Source organism: Urocitellus parryii, chromosome 1 (genome assembly GCF_045843805.1).
Source record: "Urocitellus parryii isolate mUroPar1 chromosome 1, mUroPar1.hap1, whole genome shotgun sequence".
NCBI classification, from domain to species: domain Eukaryota; kingdom Metazoa; phylum Chordata; class Mammalia; order Rodentia; family Sciuridae; genus Urocitellus; species Urocitellus parryii.
Window position 1 is genome coordinate 117,668,954 of NC_135531.1, and position 24,546 is coordinate 117,693,499.

A 24,546-nucleotide genomic window follows, 5' to 3' on the forward strand; every position below is an offset into this window, starting at 1 on the left:
GAGCAGGAGGCGTCTGCCTCTCCTCCCCCAGGCCTGTGTCAACTAGTGACAAAACAGCTCCCTGCTCTCTCATTCTCGTTGTGTCCTTGGTGCCAAGTTCTGATTCCAGCCATGTTTGCAGAACAGCAAAGCAAGTTGGCAGACCTGTGTAGGTTCTGTCCTTAGGCCAGGCATTTGCCTGGCAGGACAGAAGTGATCCCGCCACCATCACCCCTCTAGAGACTGAGCTTACATGCATCACAAAGTGGCAGCGCCTGCCAGGCTTCTGTGCACGTCTCACACCTCTGATGCCACCACAGCCAAGTGGCTGCCTGGGCCAAGCTGCTCAGTCACTCAGACCTGTCAGTGCCTGTGTCCTGAGATTGTGTGGATGCTGGGAAGGAAATGAACTGTCATGCCTTCGAAATCTCCCCCTTCCTTCTTTCAACTGAGACTCAGCCTTGACTTTTCTTCTGTAATGGTGACACATCCATCCTCCCAGCTACCCATTGCCTCGCCCACCCACCAGGGTGTGCCCTGCTGACCTCAACATCTCACAGGCAGGGTAGCCTTGCCTTCTGAGAGCCAGCAGCACTTGGGACAGACCAAATTCACTGCAGCAAGCAGGTCGGGAGTAGGTGTGCCCAACTCTGGTACCAGGTACCTTTCAGACTGGTTGATTTTTGCCACGAGTGCTATTCTAGCCCCTTCCCACTCGATGCCCTTAGCAGTGCCCCCTCCTCCTCAGGACAATCAGAAACACCTTCAGACACTGACTGATGTCCCCTGTGGGGTGAAACTGCCCCTGGCTGAGAGCTGGGGGCTGCAGCAGGGCTTGTTAAAGGAGACTGGGACCCACCAAGTCTCTGATTTGATGAATCCAGGGCAGAGAGTGAGAGCTTCCCCTCTACTCCAGCGACTGACACTGTTGGTCCAGAGACCATACTCAGGTCTAAGGTGCCCCGAATGCACCAGCAGCTGACATGTGTCATTCCTCCATCTCTGAAGTCCCCAACTCAGTAGATCCTAGACTCCCATCTAGGAAGTCTTTCCATATTCAATCACCTGGAAATCTTCCAAACCTTCCAGAGACCAAGGGGCATCCCAGACAGAGCAGACCTCACTCCTGGAAGTGCGCGTGTCCTGTGCCCTGAGCTCCACAGACCACCTCAACTTGCACACGGCCTGACACTTCTGCTCTGGACCCCTTGGCCTCATGGGTGACTGGAGGGTTTGGGACCAAGCAGTTCCTGTCATCTCGGGAATGCAGCACAGCAACCTCAGTCGCAGAGCTGGATTCTGAGTGCTAACCAGGCTTGTGCCATCCCAGCCTCTGGGGCTGGGACAACCGGCCAGGTCAAGGGCAAGAGCCCTTCAGTCCCACCATTCTGAAGTGGGAGGGAGCTCACACTAGTTGCAGTAAAGGAAAGAAGGGGCTCTCTGGAAAGTGAGGAGCCCTCCTCCTGCCACCGAAGGACACAGACTTCACGCCTCAGCCGTCGCGGCCCTGTGTGCGAACTTCCCAAGAGAACTGCCCTGGTTTCTGAGCTGTGACCTGGAGCTCAGAAGGACGAGGGAGGAGAAGAGACAGCATGAGAGCAAGCGTCCTGATGGAGACTGTGGGCTGGGGCCGTGTGAGGTGAGTAGGGGTGTCACGGGAGGGGAGGCAGGACAGGGGATGGCCAACCGTGCCCCATGCAGGCAGCCTCCAAACTGGAGATGGCCCATGGAAAGGCAGAGCCATAGCCTGTGTGATGTGGAGACTCTCCAGACGTGAAGTCTCCAACAGCTGAAGTTATTTTAACACTCCCTTTCCATAAGTGAGTTGTCTTCAATTGTGAAAGCCAAGGGTTTGCTCTGTAAGAGAACAAGAGAGGAAGGAAAAAGAGAAAAAAGAAAGGGAGGAAAGGAGGAGGAATGGAGCAGACTGTCAGGGAATAAGCCAGGGGCTTGGATTCTTGTCCAGCTTTCAATGGCCCAGTTCACCAATTCTAACCTAGGCTTCTGCAAGGACAGGAGAGAAAAATGGATTCTTTTCTGAAACTGTGTGAAAGAAAAAGAATTCCCCTAATTATTTTGAGACACACATACACAGGCCCATACACACACAGGCAAACACAGACACACACACACAAGTACACAAGGCACCCACAGGCACACACATACTGCAATGCAGATGTGTGTATCCATGCTAAGAATTGGCCACAAAGGAAAACACCAACAGTGGCGGGACTTTCTGGGAGGCAGGCAGGCATCACAGCCCTGCAAAGGAGATGCCAGATTCAGATGGTGATGAGGGAGGACATTGAGGCAGCAGTGTTTTGTGAACAAGGGTGCATTTCTTTCACATGTTTACCACACACGTACCTGCAGTCCACCAGGACTGAATGGGAACCATGATGAATCTCCATATTTTGTGGAGAAATATACAAGACAGACATAATCCCTAGTCTCAGGTAATTCGTAGTCTACATAAGGAGAGCCACCCGCCCAATCACAAAACACCCCAATGGTTTAGGAGACAAAGCAATTGGAAAGGAAATCTCCAAGTGGGAGGGATGAGGAGCCCTTTGAAGGTAAGTGCAAATGTCAACTGCATGATTCTGCATGAAAACTATTTTGCAAAACCATCTTGCTTAAGAGGAAAGGAAGAGTGCTAACATTTACTACATATCTTCTATGGGAAAGGACAAGCTCCCAGTTTTTTTATTCAACCTTCTCACAATAGTCCTGTGAAATAGGCCTGATGATCCCATTTTAGAGAGGTAAGCAGAGGCTTGGGTTTATGAAAACACTGATGTCATCTGCAGCTGGTACCCAAATGGCTCGTTCCTCCTGCAAACCCTCTCCCAGGTACTGCCCACGTATAAACCACTGGATGCTCTCAGTAGTCCGTATTTGAGATGAGGGATTGGGTAAGCTGCCCACCCAGGGGGCTGGGAGACAGCTGAGACCTGCACCCAGGCAGCCTGACTGCAGAGGCTGCACCCTAGAACACAGAGCTCTAACTGGGCAAACCAGCAAAGGACATCCAACTGACCAGGATTTTAATCATGTGAGCTGTTGTTCTTATTTGCCCTGGTGAAGGAGGAGGCAAGGGAGAGGACAATAACTGAAAGGAAAGTGACCACAACACTCGGAGCGACCAAGAGGTCTTTATTGTAGCAGTGTAAAAGAGGAGAAAAAGGGGGGCGTGGCAGGGGAAGGTTTTTATAGTCCTTCTGCTGTATGCCTAAATCTAACAGGGTCTCTGGGTGTGCAAGCTGCCTTGTTGATACAAGGGGGGTTAAGTGTTCAGCCTTTAGCAGGGGAGTGAAGCGTTCAGCCTTGAGTGGGGGCTTGAGCATTTGGACTTGAAGCAAACAGGTTAGATAAATAACCAGACAGGGGGGGTTTGAGTGGCCAGATCACCCTGCAGCTAACTTTGTTTGGCATGCCCTGCAGACAATTTAGTTCAGCCTGTCCTGCACCTAACAATAACTAACATGGGGGGGGGGGCGCTCCACCGCTGAAGATCTCACCACTGATGCTAGTGCCCTGCAGGTGACATCCTTGGGAAGGGTTGCCACTGCCACCTAGAGCACAGAGTCTGGGATGCTGCTAAATATTGTGCAATGACTGCACCCAGTAGAGGACTTCAGATGTGGCCTGCAAGGTCCAGAGCTATTGGCCAAGGTTCGGAGCTATACTGTGACCAACAAAATAGGGATGTGGGACCAGGTTCCTTCCCGATGCTAAATCCAATGCTTCTGAGACATTAAAGACAGAAAACAAGCTATGCCTAAAACAAGGACATGAGAAAATTCTCTTTAGGGGAACTTTCTAAATGTACCTGAGACCATTTTTATTTGGGTCAGGTAAGGCACTGCCTGGAAAGATGACTTTGATTCACAGTTCCCAAGAGGAGTGAGCATGCCACTCGGAGGCAGCAGGGTTAATCCACTGGGAGGCTGAGTGTGGAATCGGCAAAGCCTTTGTTGGGTATTTTGTGAGATGCAACAGGCAAGGGAGGGCTAGCAATGGCACAAGCTTCAGATTGCATAGTTTGAATGATTCTGACACACTCTGGGCTATGGGGTGGTCTCTAGTTGCCCAGCACCTCGTCCTGGGGCTATCCAGAACAGGATAGTGGCCCAAACTGTAGGAGCCTGGCACAGGCAGGTGGTGAGGGACACAAGCTCCAGTTGAATGGTCTACATGTCAGAGGCAGCTGATGGGCCAGTTGTTCCCCATGTCCAGGAATCAGCCAGTCCTGGAAGATGCAGGCTCTAGACTCTTGAGACTCTAAGATGCAGTACAAAATATAGAAAATAGAAGCAGTATGTTCCATCTTCACTAGGAGCCTGGTATGGAACACTTGGATTTAACAGTGGCAATTCTGTGCTCAGCTTTGGGAGGGGACTAGGGGACCCTGGGATAATCAAGCTCTGAACTTGCTTGAGTCAGATCTGAGACCTGTGCACCCAGGACCAACCAGCAGCCTGGGTCTGGTAGTTCAGGGATGTAGAGAAGGGGGAACTCCTGCTATAGCAGGAAGAGCAGGAAGCCCCTTAGGGACAACGGCTCCTGCAGTGGCTCCTAGCTGTCCAACTGTGGGCAAGGAAGATCCTGGCCTCAGCATGTAAGATGAGTGCAGCGGTCTAGTCAGTTGGTCCCCACACAGGCCCACCACAGCAGCCTGGAAGCCCAGTCTCAGGGATCAGATTCCCTGGTGGACCCCAGGGCCCTGCTGGCATGCAGGATTGTCATATCTCTGGTGTGCCTCCAAGACACCGTGCTGCCCTCCCTCTAGCTGGTCCACCAGTTCCAGCCTCTCTCACAGCCTCAGCTCCTTTACAGAACCCTGCAGCTCATCTCACTCCCCTCCCAACCCTCTATTGAGTCATCTGCTGTAGACCTAAGCTAGAGCTCAAGCATGCCCTGGGACCAGGGTTCCTACAGGCATGGTAGCCCAGGGTTTTGACAGTAGAGCAGGGGTTCACCAACTCTCTATGGCCTCACCTCTGGTTCCCCTCCTGCCTGCCTCCTAAGATGCCTGCAGGCGGCCTTACCACCATAGCTGAGCCTGATGTTCCTTGCCATGCAACTCTACCTAAATGATCTTTATTTAAAATTTATAAAGGCTATTCTTACAAAGACAACCCTCAGTTATCATGGAACTATTGAAATAAGGAGAAAGCACAATTGATTGAGGATGAGAACATACTCCCAAAAGCCTACATAAAAACACCCCCTGCACCCAAGCACAATGCCAACCCAGGACTCCTGGGGGACAAGACAGCTGGAGGACCTGGCACAGCACAGCTGTGCAGCTGTGGAGACCACTTTTTCACCAGACCTGGGCACACAGCCATATCCAAGGGAAATGTCTCACATGGATCCCCACATAAATGAGAATTCTGAACCATATAACTTGCATATTTGTGGATGTAGTCTTCAGGTTAGTCGAAAGTAAAAGTCTTTAAATCTTTCCCAACGTGCATTTGCTTTTCTGTTTACTTGGGATTAAAAATATTAACTATGCACATTTTATTAAACATGGGGCACTGTAACGTGCTGTCCCTCTCCTGACTCTCTGAGATGGATACTTACATCACTGGTTTTTAGCATTTCCTCTCTTCCAGAATGCACATGTGGTGCTAAAGTTTCCCTCTGGACACTGCTCTGGCCAAGTGCCGGGCCTTTTGTAGTCATTTTCCATTGTGAAGGAGTGTCCACCCACACAATGGAGACTCCTTGTGTCCAAGAACCTGTGAATACCTTCTCCTGCCCCCTCGGGCTCCCGTGCTGTCCTGCTACCTTTACCTCCACCTTTCCCTCCCTGAGTGAAGGCGCCTGCTGGGTCCTTGGTGAGCTGGCTCCCTTTCCCCTAACAGGGAGGCACGGCAGGAGGCAGGCAGAGGACCCTGGAACCTCTCCTCCATCCCAGGCTTTGTCCTCACCAGCCTTTTTGACGAGAGCCAAACACACCTGTTCCTGTTCAGCCTGGTGGTGCTCATCTACATCCTCGCCATGGCTGGCAACACGGCCATGGTGCTGCTGATCTGGGCTGAGGCCCGGCTGCACACGCCCATGTACTTCCTCCTCAGCCAGCTGTCCTTCCTGGACATCTTCTTCACGTCAGTCACTGTCCCCAAGATGATAGTGGGTTTCCTCTTCGGCTGGACAAGCATCTCCTTCGGGGGCTGTGGGGCACAGATGTTTTTCTTCATGTTCCTGGGAGCTGCCGAGTGCCTCCTGCTGGCCCTCATGGCCTACGACCGCTATGTGGCCATCTGCAACCCTCTGCACTACCCGGTGCTCATGAGCCGCCGAGTCTGCCTGCTCATGGTCGCAGCCTCCTGGCTGGGAGGGTCCCTCAATGCCTCCATCCAAACCTCACTGACCCTTCAGTTCCCCTACTGTGGCTCTCGGAAGATCTCCCACTTCTTCTGCGAAGTGCCCTCGCTGCTGACGTTGGCCTGTGCAGACACAGAGACCTATGAGCAGGTGCTCTTTGTTACCGGTGTGGTGGTCCTCCTGGTGCCCATCACCTTCATCACCACCTCCTATGCCCTCATCCTGGTGGCTGTGCTCCGGATGCACTCCGTGGAGGGACGTCGGAAGGCCCTGGCCACCTGTTCCTCCCACCTGACAGTTGTCAACCTCTTCTACGGACCCCTGGTCTACACCTACATGCTACCTGCAACCTACCACTCTCCTGGCCAGGATGACGTGGTGTCTGTCTTCTATACGGTCCTCACACCCATGCTTAATCCTGTCATCTACAGCCTGAGGAACAAGGAAGTGACTGGAGCCATGAAGAAGGTCATAGCAAGGTGTGGAGTCTGCAGGAATGCCTGAGACCCAGCAGAGACAAGGTGACAAGTCGGAGCCCTTAGTCCAGTTGTATGCACCGAGGCAGAGGCAGGGGTGCTGACCAAGTTGGAAGGTCCTCCTCGGTATGTAGGACCCCAGGATCTTATTTCTGAGATTCCCTTCTGAGACAAGAGTTACACAAACAAGTGAGAGGAGAAGCCCCTCATTCCCCAGCTGCTAGGCTTTCCCCTTCAGAGAACTGTTTGGTCAATCCTTCCCACTCCCTGCCACCTCAACAAACTCCAACTGGGGCTTCTTTGTAAGGCTTCCTTTGTGGGTGTAGCAACAACCCAGAGTCTCGGTGTCACTGGAGGTCCGAGTCTTCCCTTCCCACCTGCCATAGAAGCCAAAGACCCCACAGAGCCCACTGCCCCAGGCATCTCCCCACTCCTCTGCACTGCCCTCCCCCTCACCCCTGTGGCCACACTGCCCGCACTGCTCTAGCCCTCAGACCCCCTTCACCCAACACCCTGCCTGGGGCGTCCTCCCACCATCCCAGTCCCTTCCTCCACTGCCTTCAGACGCTGCCCCAGTGCCGGATCCCTCCACCCAAGCAGCACCCACCTGCACCCACACCTCCTAACCCAGGGTGTGTTCCACGTTCCTTTTTCCCCTTAGCACAGCAGGTCAGGCTAGCAGAGACTACGCTTTATCAGTTACCTATTCTCAGTTCTGGAAGACACCTGGCACATGGATTGGTTAATAAACACTGCTGGATGAAGGGATGAGCTCAGAGCACATTTACTACCTCAACCCAGCGCTGGTTCCATCCAGCTTCCACTTCTCGAAAACCCTTTCTCCCTCCCTCAGCACTTGCCCTCCTCCCTGGGGCCCACTCCTTCCCCATGAATGTGAAGGTGCTGGGTCTGTATGCGGCCCTTCCCACACTCTCTCTAGGCACTCCTGCTCAAGGACATGGCCTTGTTTACCACCTGACACCAAAGTCGGCCATACATATTCACAGGCCTGCCAGACATCTCCTGAGCTCCTCACCCACACCCAATGCCCCTCTGCATGTTGCAAAAGCACCCCAAGTTTGTCATGCCAGGGGACAGTCATGGCCACAGACCCCTTACCTGGAGGATGCAGGAAATTCCACCAGGTCTCACTGTCCTTTCTCCCACTGCCCTCCTAACTCACCTGAGGCTACAGGATCTCTAAATGCAAATACATGAACAAATCCCAATCCTCCACCTCAAACTCCTTGGCAATTCCACTGCTCCTACGTGGTCACCTCCTAACAGATCACATGTCAGTTCCTTATATTGCTTACTGCCTGTCTTCATGACAATGTAAGCTCCCTGAAAAGAGATCTGTGGTTCTTAAAAACACGGGAGAACAACAACATGAAACTCTTGAAGCAAAACATCTTTTTCTCTGTCCAGAAAGCCCTGTAGTTCCCGGCCTCCCTGGGCTCCCCTCAGTTCCTTGTTCTCTCCCCTATTCCCTCTCATTTCCAGGTCACCAGCAGAGCAGAGCATTCTTGCACCTGAGGTGCTGCTGGCTCACTGTGTTGGGTGAACCCCTGCACGACTTTCCTTCCTCAGCAGAGGTATTATGTCTTCAGGGAGCCTTCCCTGGTGTCCCAGCTGATGAACATTCACACAACTGAATATTATTCAGCCATAAAAATAATGCAGTATTGTTACAAACTACAGCAACTTTCAAGGATGAACCTTCAAAGCATTCTATGGAGTGAAAATCAAATGTGAAATACTAGAAACGGTAGTGGTCAATTTGTACCCAATGACCAGAACAGGCAAATCCATAGAGAAAGTCATTAATGGCTTCTGGAGGTCTGGGAAGGGAGAAATGGAAGGGAGAAACCTGCCCAGGTTTCATTTTGGAAGTGAAGAAAAATGGTGGCTGCACCACATTGTGAAATTTATAGATGCCACTGGAGTATGGGTATTGAGATGGTGAATTTTATGCAAGGTGTATTGTGCTACAATAAACCCTTTGCAATACTTCATGCTCCCTTTAATCCTCACAGCTGCTGCTGACACACAACCTCTAACTGCAAAACCTAAAACATTGTCACTGTGTCTAAATGAAGACTCCACCATGAATTGTTCATTATGAGACTAAACCAGAGGACCACCTCACCCAGACTCCCTCTCTAGCACTTTCCTTTTGCTCCAGATCTTACGTGGACTCCCCAGGCCTAGAGAGGAAGGCTTGACCCATTTCAGCTGCAAGCCCCCTCCTTGCCAACAGCATGTCAAAGCTGACTTTCACTCCAGCCACATGGGCACTGCACCCTCAAGTGCCTGCAGCTCCATTGGACTGGACCTTCATGGGCTGGTGAATCTACTACAAAAAAATAGTGTGATGTAGAGTAGATGATGATGATGATGATTGTAATCCATAAATTAACGATTTAAGTGTACAATACAGTAGTGTTAACTGTATGTTCAATTTTGTTCAACAAAGATCTCTAAATATTTTTCATTTTGCAATTACCATTCCCCTTCTCCCCCAGGGCCTGGTAGTTACGGTTCACTTCAAATGCCTCATATAAGGGAATCGTGCAGGGTTGTTCCGGTGACTTGCTTATTTCTCATGGAAAAATATCCTCAAAGTTCATCAATCTTACAGCCTATGGTAAGAGATCCTTCTACTTTAAGGCTGATGTATAGTCCACATTCTCCTTATCCATTCATCCGTCCACTGATCCATATTTAGATTGCTTCCAAAAAAGAACAGTGTTTTTGAAGCTGAAAAAGCAAGGCCTCAGAAAAGCAATGGGGAAGCTGGAAGACTTTATAACCAAGACTTTATAACTTCACGGGCAGAAGGAATCCTTCATTCATTCAGCACATACTAACAGTGTGTTCACATCCAAGGCACTGGGCTAGTGACTCCTGGGGACATACACATCATGCACATGCACAAGGCCTCCGTTCTCCCAAAGCTCAAGAAGGGCGGAAGTGTTGGAAAGCATCATAAACTTCCAGGGCTGCTCCAGGTACACGGCTGCTAGGAGAGCACGTCCGGGAGGCCAGAACTGCCTATGGGGAATGAAGCACAGGGCCACACTCCCTCTGGGGGTGCTCACAGTAGGGAAGAGGGGATGCGCACAGGAGCACACCTCTGTGGGGAGGGACTGCTCCAGAAGCAGGACCTGCTGCTGCTCAAGCTCCCCCAACTCTGCGCAGTGTGAAAAGAGTTCCCAGGCTCCAGTCACGTGTGGAAAGGGCCCCGGGGTCTCATTGGCTCAGGCTCCGGGAAGGCAGGCAGAGCAAGCAGGCGACCAATGAGGACCGCGGACCATGAAGTTCTTCCCCGCACATGCGCTGTGGCGTCCTACCCTGGCGTTCTGCCTTGGGAGCCACGTGCAGTGGGTGGCCGCCAGGTAGGCTGCCACTGGGAGGGTGCCACCCGCACTCACCGGGGCTCAGCCCACCGCTGCGTCCTTGTGTGCAACAGGGCAGGGCAGAGCGCGCTGGCCCACATGGTGTGGGGCCCTCGGAGCCTCGAGGCCGCCCAGGCCTGTCCCCCCGGAGGTCGGGCGCCTAGCGAAGGCGCGCAGCTTACGGGCTTCTCTTCCGCAGGCAGGACCACACCAGCCACAGCCATGTGCCCCCCTGCTCCGGGCAGCCTGCTCCTGGCCTGCAGCCTCGCTCTGGTGCCCCTTGTCACAGGTGAGCTAGCGCGTTGTGCTGTATCCAGATCCCCAGCTCTGGCCCCTTCCCAGCAACCCCCTTCCCTTCTGTGTTCGCATGCCCACCTCAGGCCTGATTTCTCTCTCTTCCGTACGTCCTGCATTCCAGCCCTACCCCTTCATTTCTACCCACACTTTCCTGAATTCCCACATCTTGGCCTCAATCTCTCTTCCCCCATGCACTACCAACTACAGTATCCCCTGTATTCCCAGCTGCATTTCCCCTTCAGTGCCATCTTCCTTAGTCTGGTGCTGTGTTCTGCGTGGTACCTGCAGTGAAGGAGTTGACACAGAGTCTGACATCAAAATGCTCCCAGTCTAGTGAGTGTGATGGGGACAGATCTGCCTGTGGCCTCCAGATCAGCCAGTGCTGACCTCCGGGTGTGTAGATAAGGTCATCCATCGGAACAGTTGACACCTGCCTCTTGGAGTGGCAAAGAATGTGTGAGCTGGTGAAGCTGCAGGCCCAATGCCTGGCACTCAAGAAGCTCTCATTAAAGAGTAGCTTTGTGTTGTGGTGGGGTTTTTTTTCTTTTGTTTTGTTTTTGTTCCCCTTCCCCCCAAAGATGACATGTACGGGGAAGGAAAGAGCAGCTGAAATGTTTATCATTGAATTTGGTTTACCGGTAAGGGGTATTTGGGAACATCTAACTATCCCTGGGTTCACCTGTGCCCAGGTCTTTTTTTTTTTTTTTTTGGACTGGGGATTGAACCCAGGGATGCTTAACCACTGAGCAACATCCCCAACCTTTTGTTTTTGTTTTGTTTTATATTTTGATACAGGGCCTTGCTAAGTTGCTAAGGCTGGCTTTTGCGATCCTCCTGCCTTAGCCTCCCCACCCACTGGGATTACAGGTGTGTACCACCACACCCATCGTGCCCATATCATTTTCATATTCCCCATTATTGCCAGGTCCTCTCAAGCCAGCCTCCACCATCACCTAGTTAGTCCACTATTTCAGGGATCGGAGGCTGTTGACTGCCAATCCCACCAACTCATGCTTTTTTCCTTCAGCCTCTTAACTGCTCTTCTCCGTGACTGAAAATAGACTCTTCATCACCTGCTCTTTCTCCCCACCCCATACTAGTGGACCAGACATGACAGCAGAAACACTGTCACTTAGTAGGAATTTCTTATGAGACAGTTTAATGTTAGATTCAGAAAGGAAGACTAGCATGTTCAAGAGAGGCATGGAACAGGATCAGCCTTCAGACCAAGACGTTTGTTAGAGCCCATAGTACAGAGGAGTCTTGAAGTAAAGCTTCAGGCAGCCCAGGAAAAGCTGGTGTTCTTTAAAGGTCTCTTAGAGGGGGAGAGTGAGACCAGGATAAGGGTCTCACTCAGGTCAGTTGACATTACTAATCAGATTGGACCATGCAGTCAGTGTTTGGGGCTGGGACAGTGCTTAGAAGGTCCCAAGTCTCACCTGTTGGGTAGAAGAAGAGAATCTTATAAAACAGTGGGTCTGTTAACATGTAGCCTTTGATATATGACATTTAGGACTTTAGATTTAAAAAGTCAGCATAGTTTTACATAAAGTTCCTACTCTTTCTTGATTTTTCTCCTGCTTTCTAAGAATAGGTTAGAGAAAAATCACTTGATTTATTTATTTATTTTGAGGAAAAGCTTTAGGCAAAATATAGTTTATCTTGGGACTTTGAAACCTTCAAGCCCTGTTCTCCATTCTTCAGGTGTTGTCATTCCTGCTCTCATATTGGGCCTTGCCAGGCCAGACCAGCTGAACTCTAAACACGGTGGATGAAAGACCCAGAGACAAGGTTGTTCCAGAGCAGAAGTCAGGGGACCACCCCCACGATGAAGTGAAGTCCCAGTGTGACTGGCTCCTCCTTTTGTTAGGAAGAATGAGCGATGATGTGAGGTTTACTCAAAACTAGAGATAAAATGAACAAGTATGCAGGTTCTCAGGACTCGGAGCCAGAGCTGTGATTACAAGTAACCATAGGTGCTGAGTTGCTCAATTTTATTATTTCAGCAAGCAGTTCTCCAAGACAGCCTGCAGGACTCTAGGCAAAATTAAAAGGGAATGAACATGACATTTTTGCAAATAGCTGAGGGGAATGATCTGTATTTCCTTGTCTCTCCGGAAGCACTCTTGGTGAGCCTTAGAAAGAACATCCTGTTTTCAGGATATTCTGATTCCGGAGGTCAGCAGTTTTCTGCTTCTCCAGTCAAGGCACCTGGACCAGGGTGGACCAAAGGCTTCCACAGTGCCTCCTCCAAAGTCCAAAGCCAGCTTCACTGTAATTTCCAAAGCTTATTTTCAAAAAGGTTAAGACAATCAGTGTTCTTTCACTGAATAGGTATGAAGAGTGTGGCTAACCAGCCTGGGGTGCTCAGCATTTTAATAGAAACCAAAGCCCAGAGCTAAAAAGAAAATATTAAAAAGACAAATGAAAGCCTTTTCCTAGAATATTGTGTTGAAGATGGTGTGGAATCTCAACCGTGGTTGAGAGAGCAGAGAGGCTGTGGATCTGCACAACACACCCTCTCATAATTTCTGCCAATGTTGCCAGAGTCCCAAGCTAGAAGCGCCACTCTGGGGGGTCCCAATGAATCAGATCAAACCCTCCCCATGAAACCAAGCAGAAAGGTAATGGTGAGATGCATGGAGGAACTTTAATCATATAGCATGACTACATCAGGAAGACAGGGACCCATATCTTTAGCCCTGTCCTAGAGCAACTGACAGGGACGAGGTTTTTTAAGAAAGGGGATGAGGGCTAGGGGTGGAGGTCTGCAGAGCCGGAAGCTTTGCACAGCTGCCAGAGCAGGTGACACTGGCTAGACGAGGTCTGGTCCTTCATCATCTCGAGATTGGGCAGGCCGAGCCTTGTACAGAATAAGAACATTACTATTGCCTGAGCATAGTTTTGACTCTTGTCACAGATGTGTGTCCATCAGAACTGTTGTTCCTATGAGCCAAGATAAGTGCTGAAAAGAACAGCTCAGAAGAACTCAAGTTAAAAAGAAGTCAGACAGGGCTGGGGATGTGGCTCAAGCGGTAACGAGCTCGCCTGGCATGCGTGTGGCCCGGGTTCGATCCTCAGCACCACATACAAAGATGTTGTGTCCGCCGAAAAACTAAAAATAAATACTAAAATTCTCTCTCTCTCTTTCTTTAAAAAAAAAAAAAAAAGAAGAAGAAGTCAGACAGCATAGAGTCAAGGCGGACTTAGGTCCGCAGCTGGACCTACTTCACCATTGCCCTAGGAGTCAGCCCCATCGTGGGCATAGAGAAGCAGCTCCAGGGAGAGGAGCAGAGTGGGACTTACCTCCATATGTAACCAGAAGTGCCCTACTTTACTATGCTGTTCAGAGCTTGCTTTTTTGTTGTGATTTGAGCACTTTCCATGATGGGTCTTTTTGTTTTCTCAAGAGCAAAAGAAAATTTTGAAGCCCCACCAGAATATATGTACATTCCATCCTCTTACCCGGACAAGTATACCTCCAGGAAAAACCCAGCAGTCCTGTAATTGTCACACTTCTCCAAGTTCCATACCAGGGAATGGCAGCTCTGAGAGGCTGCAGCCATGGTCCCCAGCTGATCTCCTTGCTCCCTGGGGCTGTGTAACATCATGTGAGGCTGTGTGTATAGACATACACGTGGTAAAGATCAGGCCTCCTGCTCCCACCACCTCTGAGGGCTGCCTGCCACATCCTCTGTCTACTTGAGCAAGAGAATTGGGATTCATGCAAGGGGGAGAGGATGTACAGGCTCCAGGGTGCATGTCCCCTGGGTGCCACTTACACTCACCTTGTTGGGGGTAGCAGCTGAGCAGCTAGGCAGCTCCTGACAGGTGGGGGCGCGGGGTGGTAAACAAAGACAATCTGCCTTTTGGGAGCCTGAGAAGAATTCTGCAGGTAAGTACCTTGCTCTTACTCCCCACTTCCCCTGCCCTTACCTTCTCAAGGTTTCCACTTCTCCGTCTGTAATTCCCTGCACTCCTGCTCTACCTGGGCATCTTTGGGAGACCTTTGTGGTGACTGCAGGTGGCAGTAGAGACACATGCTCAGGGGCAGGGAGCTCCATGACATTAGGGAGCCCCAGAGACAGAAATCAGGAGGAGCTAAGGCTCCTTGTCATTGGGGCCCCTTCTTTAAGCATCCTGTGTTTGCCATATCTGTGACCTCTACCTGTAAAATCAGATTATTGTGTGCCAGTGTTTGGAACTAGACCTCTTCCAGGCCTCCTCTGACAAAACCACCCCTTCCAGAGGGGCCTCTCTGCCCACCCTGAGGGTGCCACCTGCACTCGACTGTGTTCTGCTCCTCTGCAGCCTTTATCATTGTCTGATATACTGGGTCCTCTTAGTTCCTGTCTGGTTTCATTTATCTCCCCCATGAGAAAGTAGGCTACGTGAGGACAAGGACTTCTGTGGTGCCACAGTACCGAGTTAGTATCACCCGAGGAATGCAGGGTCTGGGCAGCAGGGAGGGGGCAGGTGCGTTTGAGAGGCCATTCAAGAGCATGAGTACATTCTCCAGATGGTGGTAGGTACCATCCAGGTTTCCCTATTTTTTTTTATTTCCTTAACAGTCTCCTGGGAGATTAAAATGAGTGACTTTGAGGAGAAAGACATTGATGAATTTGCGTCCAACGGGTTCAGGTGCCCAACGTGCTTTGCGGTGAAGGGAAGACTATGCAAGGCAGAGTTCAAGTGGTGTGCCGCAGACAGAACCCAGTGTGTGGAGTTCTCCGGCATCATTGACACAGGTACTCTCCAGGCTGCGGTTCAGGGTATTCGGGACAGTGAGCAGCCCTCTCACGCTGACAGAGGGCAGGATTAAGGACAGTCCTGCTTTTGTCCACCTGCTTAGAAAGCTCTTCCCCTTCATCAGCTTGTGAGTCCGAATGTGTTCATTGACAGGCTTTGTTAGCACCTGGATAGTGGCTCAGCGTCCTCTGCAGCCTTGGTGAGATTTTTTTAAACCCGGTGTAGGTTGGGTTTTTTTTCCTTTCTCTCTGGGTTTTTAATTTTCAAAGTAAAAATTTTGGAGAGAGGCAGTGACTAAACTTAAACTTTCTTCAAAGTGGTCATTAAGCATAATTTACTTTCTATAAGAAATCTAATACAAAATTCTTAAAGACATACATTAGAAATTAGCAGTGGTGTTGTGATGTAGCCTGCCGACAGGAGGCTCAGGGCCATGGGGTTGGGTTGTTTCTGGAACTCTTTTTCACCTTCTTACTTCTCTGACTCTGGGGAACTCAGGCTTCCTGAAGTCATCGTCAGGGAGGTGATGACAGGGCCTGGTGATATTGGCTGGTCTGAAGTTTTTGCTTCCTGAAGTTTGCATAACATGATTCTTTTATCTAAAATAGCCATCCCTAGATTGTCTAGATGTCCCAAGGAAATGAGACAGAATCATCAAGAGCATAGTGCCTGCCGTATGAAGGAATGTATCTGAAGGGATTTGAAAGGCAGAGAACATGAGTAAAGTGATAGAGTTTTGGGGGTTTTTTTTTGGTACCAGGGATTAAACCCAGGAGCACTTAACCACTGAACCACGTCCCCAGCCCTTTTGTTTGTTTTGTTTTTATTTTGAGACAGGGTCTCTCTCAAGTTATTGAGGGCCTTGCTAAATTGCTGAGACTGACTTTAAACTTGAGATCTCCTGCCTCAGCCTCCCAAGCCGCTTCGATTACAGGGCTGAGCCACCACACACAACTTAAAAGAGCTTTTTGATGGCTATTGCTATTTATTAATAGGATCCTCAGACCAAGAGTAAGAGGAGGTTAGCTCTGTCCTCAAGATCATATGGAGTGCATGATTGCAGCACAGGTACCCAGCACCCTGCATGTGGTGGTCTCCAGGCTGCTGTTAACAAAGCATCAGGACTCTTCACCTCCGTTGCCTTTGGTATAGAGCTCATGTTACATCCCCAGGTGCTAACATGGGCTAGAAGGCTCAGTCACGTCATGTAAGAAGATAGAGAAATACTTGATTGGCACAGGGTGTGAGGGAGCTTAGGGATTTGCAGGCCCTTTTGTTGGGATGATATCTGCCAGCCCATGCCTCTGCTAGAGAGGGCAGTATTGGTTGCATCACACAGGAGAGTGGCTGATTTCTGCCCTGTTCAAGACCATTCTGTGGATGGAGGGAAGTTTAGATGAGGAGGAGGAAAAGAGGAGTCTTATGTCTGGTTTCTTACAGGCTTTAGCAACGTGCCCATTGAACTGAAGAAGTGCGCACAAGCAGACCAATGCACAGAGACGATAACTACTTATATGGGTTTTCCAGTTTCTAACGAGAGTAAGAGTTGCAGGTCACCCTTCGGAACAGGGACCAGAGTCAGAACCACACCTCCCATCTTCTTTGTGCTCTTCCTGGGGAAGTTGCTTCACTGAGCTCCTGTGAGGGCCCAGCCGCCTCCATTTGTGGATTAAACTTGCACTGCTTGTTCCTATGCCCTTCCTTGACTGCCCCTTCCTCCGTGGGTGTTTCCAATTGTCTGTTTACTCTTTCGGCAAGGTTCACATGCTGTGTACCCAGCCACACTCAAAGTGGCCCAGGCCATGTCAGGTTCTGACCCTCGAGGTTTCTAAGCATTTGGAGAACAGGATGTGTGGCAGGGCAGAACTCAGAAACCATTGTCGGGAGCAGCTGTAGGGACTGGTTTGCACATGGGGTAGAGGTGGTGGAGGGTGGATTGGATCAGGGAGGTGAGGTTTAGATGAACTTTGAGGAGATCTGTGCAGTGTGCTGCAATAGTTGGGACACACAGATGGGGAACTGGCAGAGGCTCTGGTGGTCTGGTGTGGTCTACAGGAGGGGTCGTGGGGGAAGAGCCTGAATAACCATGGCCAGACTGGAGCCAGCCTTCTGTGAGAGGCCAAGGTGCTGCCCGTAGTGGACACATTGTGCCCTGGCACTGCATAGGGTGGTCTGCACAAGGTGGTCCACACAGGCCTCTGGCGCCCCACCTCGCACACTCTCAGGAACATGCAGGGGCACCTGCCCCAAGATCAGAGTCCTCCTCCCATGTCTGTGCCTCAGGCCCATGGCCCCTTCTCAAGGGCACTTCGCTAGGCATCAGTGCTGCCAGCACCATGAGCCAGCCAGGAGGCTGCCAGGAGGAGGAGAGAAGCAGAGCCCAAGCTGCCACCTGCTTGTCACTGAGGATGGCCCAGGGATCCCCTGAGCACACACCTGCCTCAGCCTGGAGCTGCATAGAAGGCCCTCACTGGTGCCAGAGCCCAGCACAGAAGATTGAGAGGTAAACACAGGAAAGGGCCAGGCCAGTGGTGAGCAGTGGCCACAGAGGGAGGATCCCAAACACAGCTTGCCCTGCTCTTCCCTTGGCTGGTACCTGCGCTTGTGCCCCACCCATGGCTCCATCTGTGTGCTTGTGCTTTCTGTGCCCTGTTGTGCCCAGTGTTATTTCTTATACTCTTGGATGCATTTGCTTCTCTTTGTGCCCCTTGTGTGCCTTTGACAGGGCAAAGAAACCTGGGACAACTGAAGTAAATGTTTCAGTTTTATTTTCTGTTTAGCCTACCCCATTTTTGAAATTTCTTTGGTGGATCAAAACTCTTTCCTTAATTTAAAAATAGATAAGTCTAATATTTGCATTTGTACTGAAATCATTTTTATAAAACTAAGTTAATTTGCATTTTGCCACTGTGCCCATGATAGAATATCCCCCTACTTCCTAGGGCAGCTCCTCTGAATGGAAAATATGGGTCAAATAATGAGGTTTTTTTTAACTTTGTAAACAAACTAATTCCTTGTCCTGCAGCTCACCTTCAGAGGTGGCCAAGGCTTTCCTGGGTCATAACACAACCTTCCTGCAGCTGGCAGCTCCTGAGGCCCAAGGTCTCATGAGAATCACCAAACACACACGTGCCTTGGCTGCCAGCTCCTGGACACCTATCCCCCATGCTCAGCAGACGCTTCCTCACCTGTGATGGAAGTCCATGAATCGAGTGTCCCTGGCCAGCCTAAGTGGCTCTGGCTCAGAAGGTGTGAGGCAGGAGGCCAGATATAGCTCACGTGACCTTGGTAACTTCAGCTGCCTGCTGGCCTCTCTGCAGGGCAGGGGGAAGGAGCTGACTGTGTCACCCCGGGAGTCCCTGCTGCCACTCTCAAGTCATGTGGAGAAGAGAGCAGACCTGGTGCTAGCCTGGCACTGCCCGCGCCTGTGCCAACTCACGGCCTCTGGGGCAGGTTCTCAGAAAGCTTCCCCTGGCAACCTGTGGTACTGAGGGGAAGCTGCCAGAGGCCTGCCTTGGGCACAAGGAGGAGGGGCCAGCATGCTAGGGACAGTCTCCTGTTTCCTGTCTAGGCTTTGTGTCCCTGCAGCTTAGCTTCAGATGGCCCCACAGCCCCACACTGAGGGTGTGCCCTCCTCTCAGCACAGATGAGATCTTTCCTGGGACCTGAGATGCCACTGTGCCCTCTACTCCAGATAAAGACCCTCCTCAGGGAGAAGGGCCACCCTCCTGTAGGTCCAGAGCAGTTCTGGGGCCCACTCCCCATTCTAGCCACTGACACAGATTCTCTCCCTGATCAAATGCTACCCAACTCCCCCACCTCCCTTCCAACTAGGACCTGACTCTTGGCCATCTGTGCTTGTTACCACCTGGCACTGCCCCAAATGGCCTGGTTTTACCAAGAATCCTGAGAAGTCAGGTCAAGCAGGCACACAGACCCTCCCTATCTCCTCAGACTATCCTCAGATGACCTCTGACCCTCTTGGCCCAACTTCAGCAAGAAGCTTGTGAGGCTGGTGAACCAGGATCCAGTGACACCCACCAGCTCTGTGGGCATATACCCCACCTGCCATGCTCTATTTGGAGCAGTCTCAGACTCCTCATGGCAAAACTGTTACCTAAACCTCTGTCCTTGTCCCCAATGCCAATTCAGTAATGGGCACATGGTTTGGGGAAAAGAGAAACAAAGTTTCATTACTTTGCTAGCAAAGGAGGAGCACAGGGATCCTGTCCCACAGAGTGATTTTGCCCATCAGCAGGAACAGGGGGCATTTATAGAGGTGATGTGAAGGTTGCATTCCACCTATTTTCTCTCTGGAGTTGAATGTACTTGTTAATTTGCGAGATAGTAATTTCTGACAGCTTCTGTTGCCATGTCCAAAGCGGATCGCCTCCTTCCTGTAGTGAGAATGTGTTTAAGGACAGATACTCTGCCTAGGATGGCAAAGAAAGATCATCATATGCCTCCCACCACCACCACAAATTAGGGAGTAGAGAGGATGGAGGGGGAGGGAGAGAGGAAGAAAAAGAAAAATTTCTTTTAAAAATGAGTAACAGTGGCAGAGCAGCAGGACTGTATTACTAAGGTAGACACTGTCACGGTGCAACCGAATGTTCAGTCCTTGTCCCTGATTCCAGTCCAATCACGAGGACATGGTTTTGTGGGAAAAGAAAAAGGAAGATTTCTTGCATTACTAGCAAAGGAGAAGCACAGAGGCTCCTGTCCCTGAGGCTCTGATCCTGCCCATCAGGAGGAAAGAGGTGGGGCCAGGGTTAAAGAGGTGAGTCAAAGGCTACATTCCACATGTTTTCTCTCTGGAGTTGAATTCACCTGTTAATTTGGGAGAATGTCATTTCTGAGGCCCTCTGGTACCATCCCCAAAGTCTGGACTCCTTCCTTCCTATGGTGGGTGATAAATTTGCCTAAAATAGGGGAGAAAGAAAATCCTGTTTCCCCTGAGATTAGGGAGGTGGAGAGATTAAGGAGGAGCAGGGAGAGAGGAAGAGAAAGAAACATGTCCATTTAAAAAATAAGTTGCACTGGCAGAGCAGCAAGGTCTGCAATCAAAGCACAAAGTGGACACTGTTACAACGAGACACCTTCCCATTACCAATGTGTGGAATTGTTGCCATTGTCATTCCCAGAAGCAGTCCCAGCCCTTCCTGAGTCTCCTGGGCAGAACCCTCCCCAGGACTCTCCAAACTCACAATAGAGTTGCAATAGTTCCCACTTATGAAAAACTTGTATTACAGAATGTCCAATTTTTTTTTCAAATAGGTCAGTTATGTGATGGGCTGAATATTGTCCTCCAAATAAGTACACATTTTAATCCCCAGTTTCATGAATATATCTTCCAAAGAGCCGTTGAAGTTGTGACTAAGGATCTTGTGGTGGGGAAATCATTCCAGCTTAGCTGGTGGCCCCATGTAATCACAAGGGTCTCATAAGAGGAAGAAGGGCGTTGGCACCAGCAGGAAGGGGCACATGGTGACAGAGGCAGAGAGCCAACGGGTGAACTTGGAAGGTGTCAGAGAAGTATAGCAGTACAGGAGTGCAGGGGGCCACCAGAGCTGAGAAGACACAGAAACCAAGCATCACCTCACTCCCAGAGGGAATCTGCCCTGCAATGCCGGGGTTGCAGACAGACTTACCTCCAAAACCATAAGGAATGAGTTGGTGTTGCTTTAGACCACCAATTTTTTAGTAGTTTGCTAGAAGAGCCCTAAAAAACTGATACAGCTTATTAAAAATTAAGAAAGATGTTCCAAAATTTAAAATTTATACTAATAATGAGACAAAGCAAAGGACAGGTGTTCAGCATAGAGAGTAAATGATCGGGTATGAAAGATGGGGGATAACTGGCTAATTATCAAAGAAAAGGAAGTAGATAGCTCACACCTCAGGGAAGCAATCCTCCCAGCACAGGAGTTGAGAATGCCTATCCTGGGCTGCTCTTCTCCTGCCCTTAGGCCCTAGGCGGGTGGGGAGAGAGAGGAAACTGGGATCTATAGAGAGGGAGCACACTCACTCCTGCAGATACCCAGCTCTGGGTCCTCTTCTCTTCAGAGAAGCCTACCTCATTTCTGTGTCTCTCTTGAATAAAACTTGCCATTTACTGTTATCTCTACTGTCTCAGGTGTTTAATCTTCCACTCTGGGGAAATGAGGACCAATACTGATATCTAGGACCAGGATCAGTAAGTTGGTAGCTTGATTATTTCACTTACAGACAGACTGGATTCAAATCTCACTGCAGGGCCTACTGGAAGGACAGCTTAGCTCATCTTTTGGTGGCCTTCTTTCTGTATCTGTGTTCTTTTTTGTTTGTTATTTGTTTGCAGTGCTGGATGGAACTCAGGGCCTCCCATATGCTGAGCAAGTGGTCCAAGACTCAGCCACAGCCCCAGTCTGTGTCTCTTTCATCATCTGTGAGATGGGGATGACCATAATACATACATTGTATTTGGTGAGAATGAGTCAACCCATCTGGAGTGAGTAGTACAGTGGCTGGGGTGTAGTAAGCCCTCAATATGTGTTATGCCTTTTTATCATTTTTTTGAAATCCAATCCCTTCTCATGGGGAGCAGAAGGAATTAATTCTTGTTCATCAATTACCAGCTCCAACAAGAACCCATACATCCTTTCCCAGATCAACTCTGTCCATTAAGAATCCTAGTGCCAACTTGGGCGTCCTCTCTCCTATTGAGACTCAGCCCTCCTCTGGGGCCCAGAGTTACCCCACACAGCTGCAGGTGCAGGAAACAAGGGTGAGCATGTACCAAAGGGCTCCACAGAGCAGGCTGGAGGTGTGCTTCCCTCATCCATGGAGAATGGCAGAGAGGGCTGTGGGCTGGGCATGGTTTCTGCCCAGGAGGAAAAGAAGAACTACTCACAGGAGACCCAGGAAGACCCGACCTGGGCAAGGACATCCTTGGTTCTACAAACGCCCAAGAAAGAAACACCTTCTGGGACACTCTGCTGTCACTTCAGGAGGGAGGCTGCACCCTCTGGGAGAGAGAGCTAGAGAACCAAGGTGTCCCTTTGAGCAGACTGCAGGGGCACTTTGTGGTGGAGTCAGTACCAGGAGGTTTCTGTAAAGATTCTGCCTCTCCTGGATCCCACAGCTCCTCACAGGCACCGTCTGAGGTGTGCAGAGGCCATCATAGGTTCAAACCTGCCTTGTGAGGACACACCTGTCTTGAGTGCTGATGATGCATCTGCATCCTTTAAAGCAGCCTTCAGAGACCACCTATGCCTGTGTCCATCTTTGGAAGCAGAAGTGTCCAGAGAACATGGAAACGATTCCACACAAGTGGATCTGGGGTAGGGAGAGTCAGCTGAACCCAAGACTCTACAAACTGTGGGAGAGCACCTGCTGCACCCTGAATCGTTCATTCAAAATCATTTTCATTAGCAGAGGGAAATTGAGGATTGGGGGGCAGGGGCTGAGCATATCAGAAAAGAGGTGTGATCCTAGATGTGTGGCCGAAAACATGCATTGAGACCATGGAGGGACTTTAGAGATTCTTAGAGATCTCATCTCAGACTTCCTCTGAAGTGTGCTACTTGGGTGAAGAAAGAGCCCCTGAGAGAATGAATAACAATTATTATTTATTTTAACTTGAGGTACAAACAAGTAATCCCATATATGTGTATGTGTGTGTGTGTAAGCATCAGCTTTTTAATTCTGTCCTTTTGGGATGTTGGAGAAGCCACAACCCAAGGAAGCTCACATTTGGTGGTTGTCAGATGATAGGCTTGCCAGCCCCTGAGTCATCAAAGCAAGACTTTGAGCAGGAGGAGACTAGTCAGAGTGGACGAGATGATGGGTGTCAGCTGGGAGCTCGCACTGATGGGGTTTTCACAGTAGGTCCAAATGTTTGTAGGAGTTTGTATTACATTTATGTCTTTCAAGTTGCAAGCACTTTCAGTTGCACAACCCATAGCAGACATCGTTAAAGAAGAAACACCATTAAACACTCCTGCGGGAGAAAAATTGGCAATGAGACTCTTTCTCACCCTGTCTCCCCTCCTTCCCACTGTGCTCAGGTTAATCTGTCTGCTGGTTTTGCTCAGAATGGCCCTTGACCCCTGACCTCTGTCTTCTGCATGAAGAAGAGTCCCATCTAGGGACCAAGCTAGTTTCCCTAGGTCCCTCTGTCTCCCCAGGACTGGAGGTACCTTAAAGGGACCCTGCTAGCTGGGCACAGTGGCTCATGCCTGTAATCCCAGAGGCTCCGAAGGCTGATGCACAAGGATGACTCAGCAAAAGTGAGGCACTAAGCAACTCAGTAAGACCCTGTCTCTAAATAAAATATAAAAACGGTGCTGGCTATGTGGCTCAGTGGTCGAGGTCAATCCCGGGTACCTCCCAGAAAGGGATGTGTGGTGGGGGTTGGGGGGCTGCTGTCTAAGATGTGAACTGAGACTTGAGCCTCTATGGCCTCCTGAGGAGAGATGTAGTTGATAAAGGCAGGGAAGGAGGTTGGAGGTCGGACCTCAAGGGTTTGGCTGAACACATCTGGGATCCCTGTCCTCTTCTGCACCTTCACTTCCTTTGGGAACCCAGAGGGAAATACTGTAGATAAGGTCCCCTCTGCCCAGGGTTGACACATACTACAGAAACCTGGAGCAGAAAGGCTGCCCCACTGCAGAGAGCCCACCTCTCCTCTGTATCCCAGGTGACACCCATTTCCCTCATTCAGGTCAGTTCAGCTAGACAGAGGGCCCTCCCTGCTAGTCTCAGACCCTCCTCCAAATTACTCAAAAAGAAAAAGAAAAGAAAAAACCGTGACAAACCTTCATTCTCATCAAACTCTCAGCTCCAACATTCTTTAGTTCCTCAAATGCCACTAATTCCAGGGAACCCTTTACATGTTGATCAGAAAATACTTGGCAGTGCCCCATCTAGCTGTCTAGTCTAGAAAGGACACCCCATGGTGGCTTCTCCTGCTCCCATCTGAGGGGCTCCTGCACCCTCACCACAAACACAAGCTTTCTCCTACTCAGGAACCTAACTCGAAAACCTTCACTGGAGTCAGAATGACACCATGCAGAATGTCAGTGCTTGGCCCAAGAGTTTGATTTTAGAGGAAATGGTGGTGAGCGTGCAGAGAGGACCGTGGGTGTCCACCCTTCATGTCACTGAAACACGGTCCCTTTCCAGGACAACATGACAGCCCGTGTGTCCCCAGTCCTCTCCTCTGCTCTCCTCGGAGCTGCTCAATTGTCTCCTGCCCCATGGCTCCCTGCAATCCTAGGAGGGATACCCAGGCCCTTGGCCCTCTACCACCTCTTGCTTGTGGGCGT

At 50.3% G+C, this 24,546-nt stretch overlaps 2 protein-coding genes across 2 annotated transcripts; both read left to right on the forward strand.

The window, feature by feature from the left end:
* The first annotated feature begins 1,571 nt into the window (after positions 1-1,571).
* On the forward strand, positions 1,572-6,822 carry LOC144254579 (olfactory receptor 2V1-like). Its single transcript, XM_077797924.1, has 2 exons — positions 1,572-1,618; positions 5,856-6,822. The coding sequence occupies exons 1-2, from the start codon at positions 1,572-1,574 to the stop codon at positions 6,820-6,822; spliced, it is 1,014 nt and encodes a 337-aa protein (XP_077654050.1).
* A 3,287-nt stretch (positions 6,823-10,109) lies between these two features.
* On the forward strand, positions 10,110-16,872 carry LOC144254589 (uncharacterized). Its single transcript, XM_077797952.1, has 4 exons — positions 10,110-10,192; positions 10,267-10,481; positions 15,061-15,237; positions 16,679-16,872. The coding sequence occupies exons 1-4, from the start codon at positions 10,110-10,112 to the stop codon at positions 16,870-16,872; spliced, it is 669 nt and encodes a 222-aa protein (XP_077654078.1).
* Positions 16,873-24,546: the final 7,674 nt, after the last annotated feature.

Bases quoted from the DNA above. Each gene is read 5' to 3' on its own strand.
- LOC144254579 (XM_077797924.1), top strand. From the start codon at position 1,572: ATGAGAGCAAGCGTCCTGATGGAGACTGTGGGCTGGGGCCGTGTGAG. The intron at 1,619-5,855 runs GTGAGTAGGGGT...TTCCCCTAACAG, and splicing joins GTGGGCTGGGGCCGTGTGAG to GGAGGCACGGCAGGAGGCAG.
- LOC144254589 (XM_077797952.1), top strand. From the start codon at position 10,110: ATGAAGTTCTTCCCCGCACATGCGCTGTGGCGTCCTACCCTGGCGTTC. The intron at 10,482-15,060 runs GTGAGCTAGCGC...TTTCCTTAACAG, and splicing joins TCTGGTGCCCCTTGTCACAG to TCTCCTGGGAGATTAAAATG. The intron at 15,238-16,678 runs GTACTCTCCAGG...GGTTTCTTACAG, and splicing joins CTCCGGCATCATTGACACAG to GCTTTAGCAACGTGCCCATT.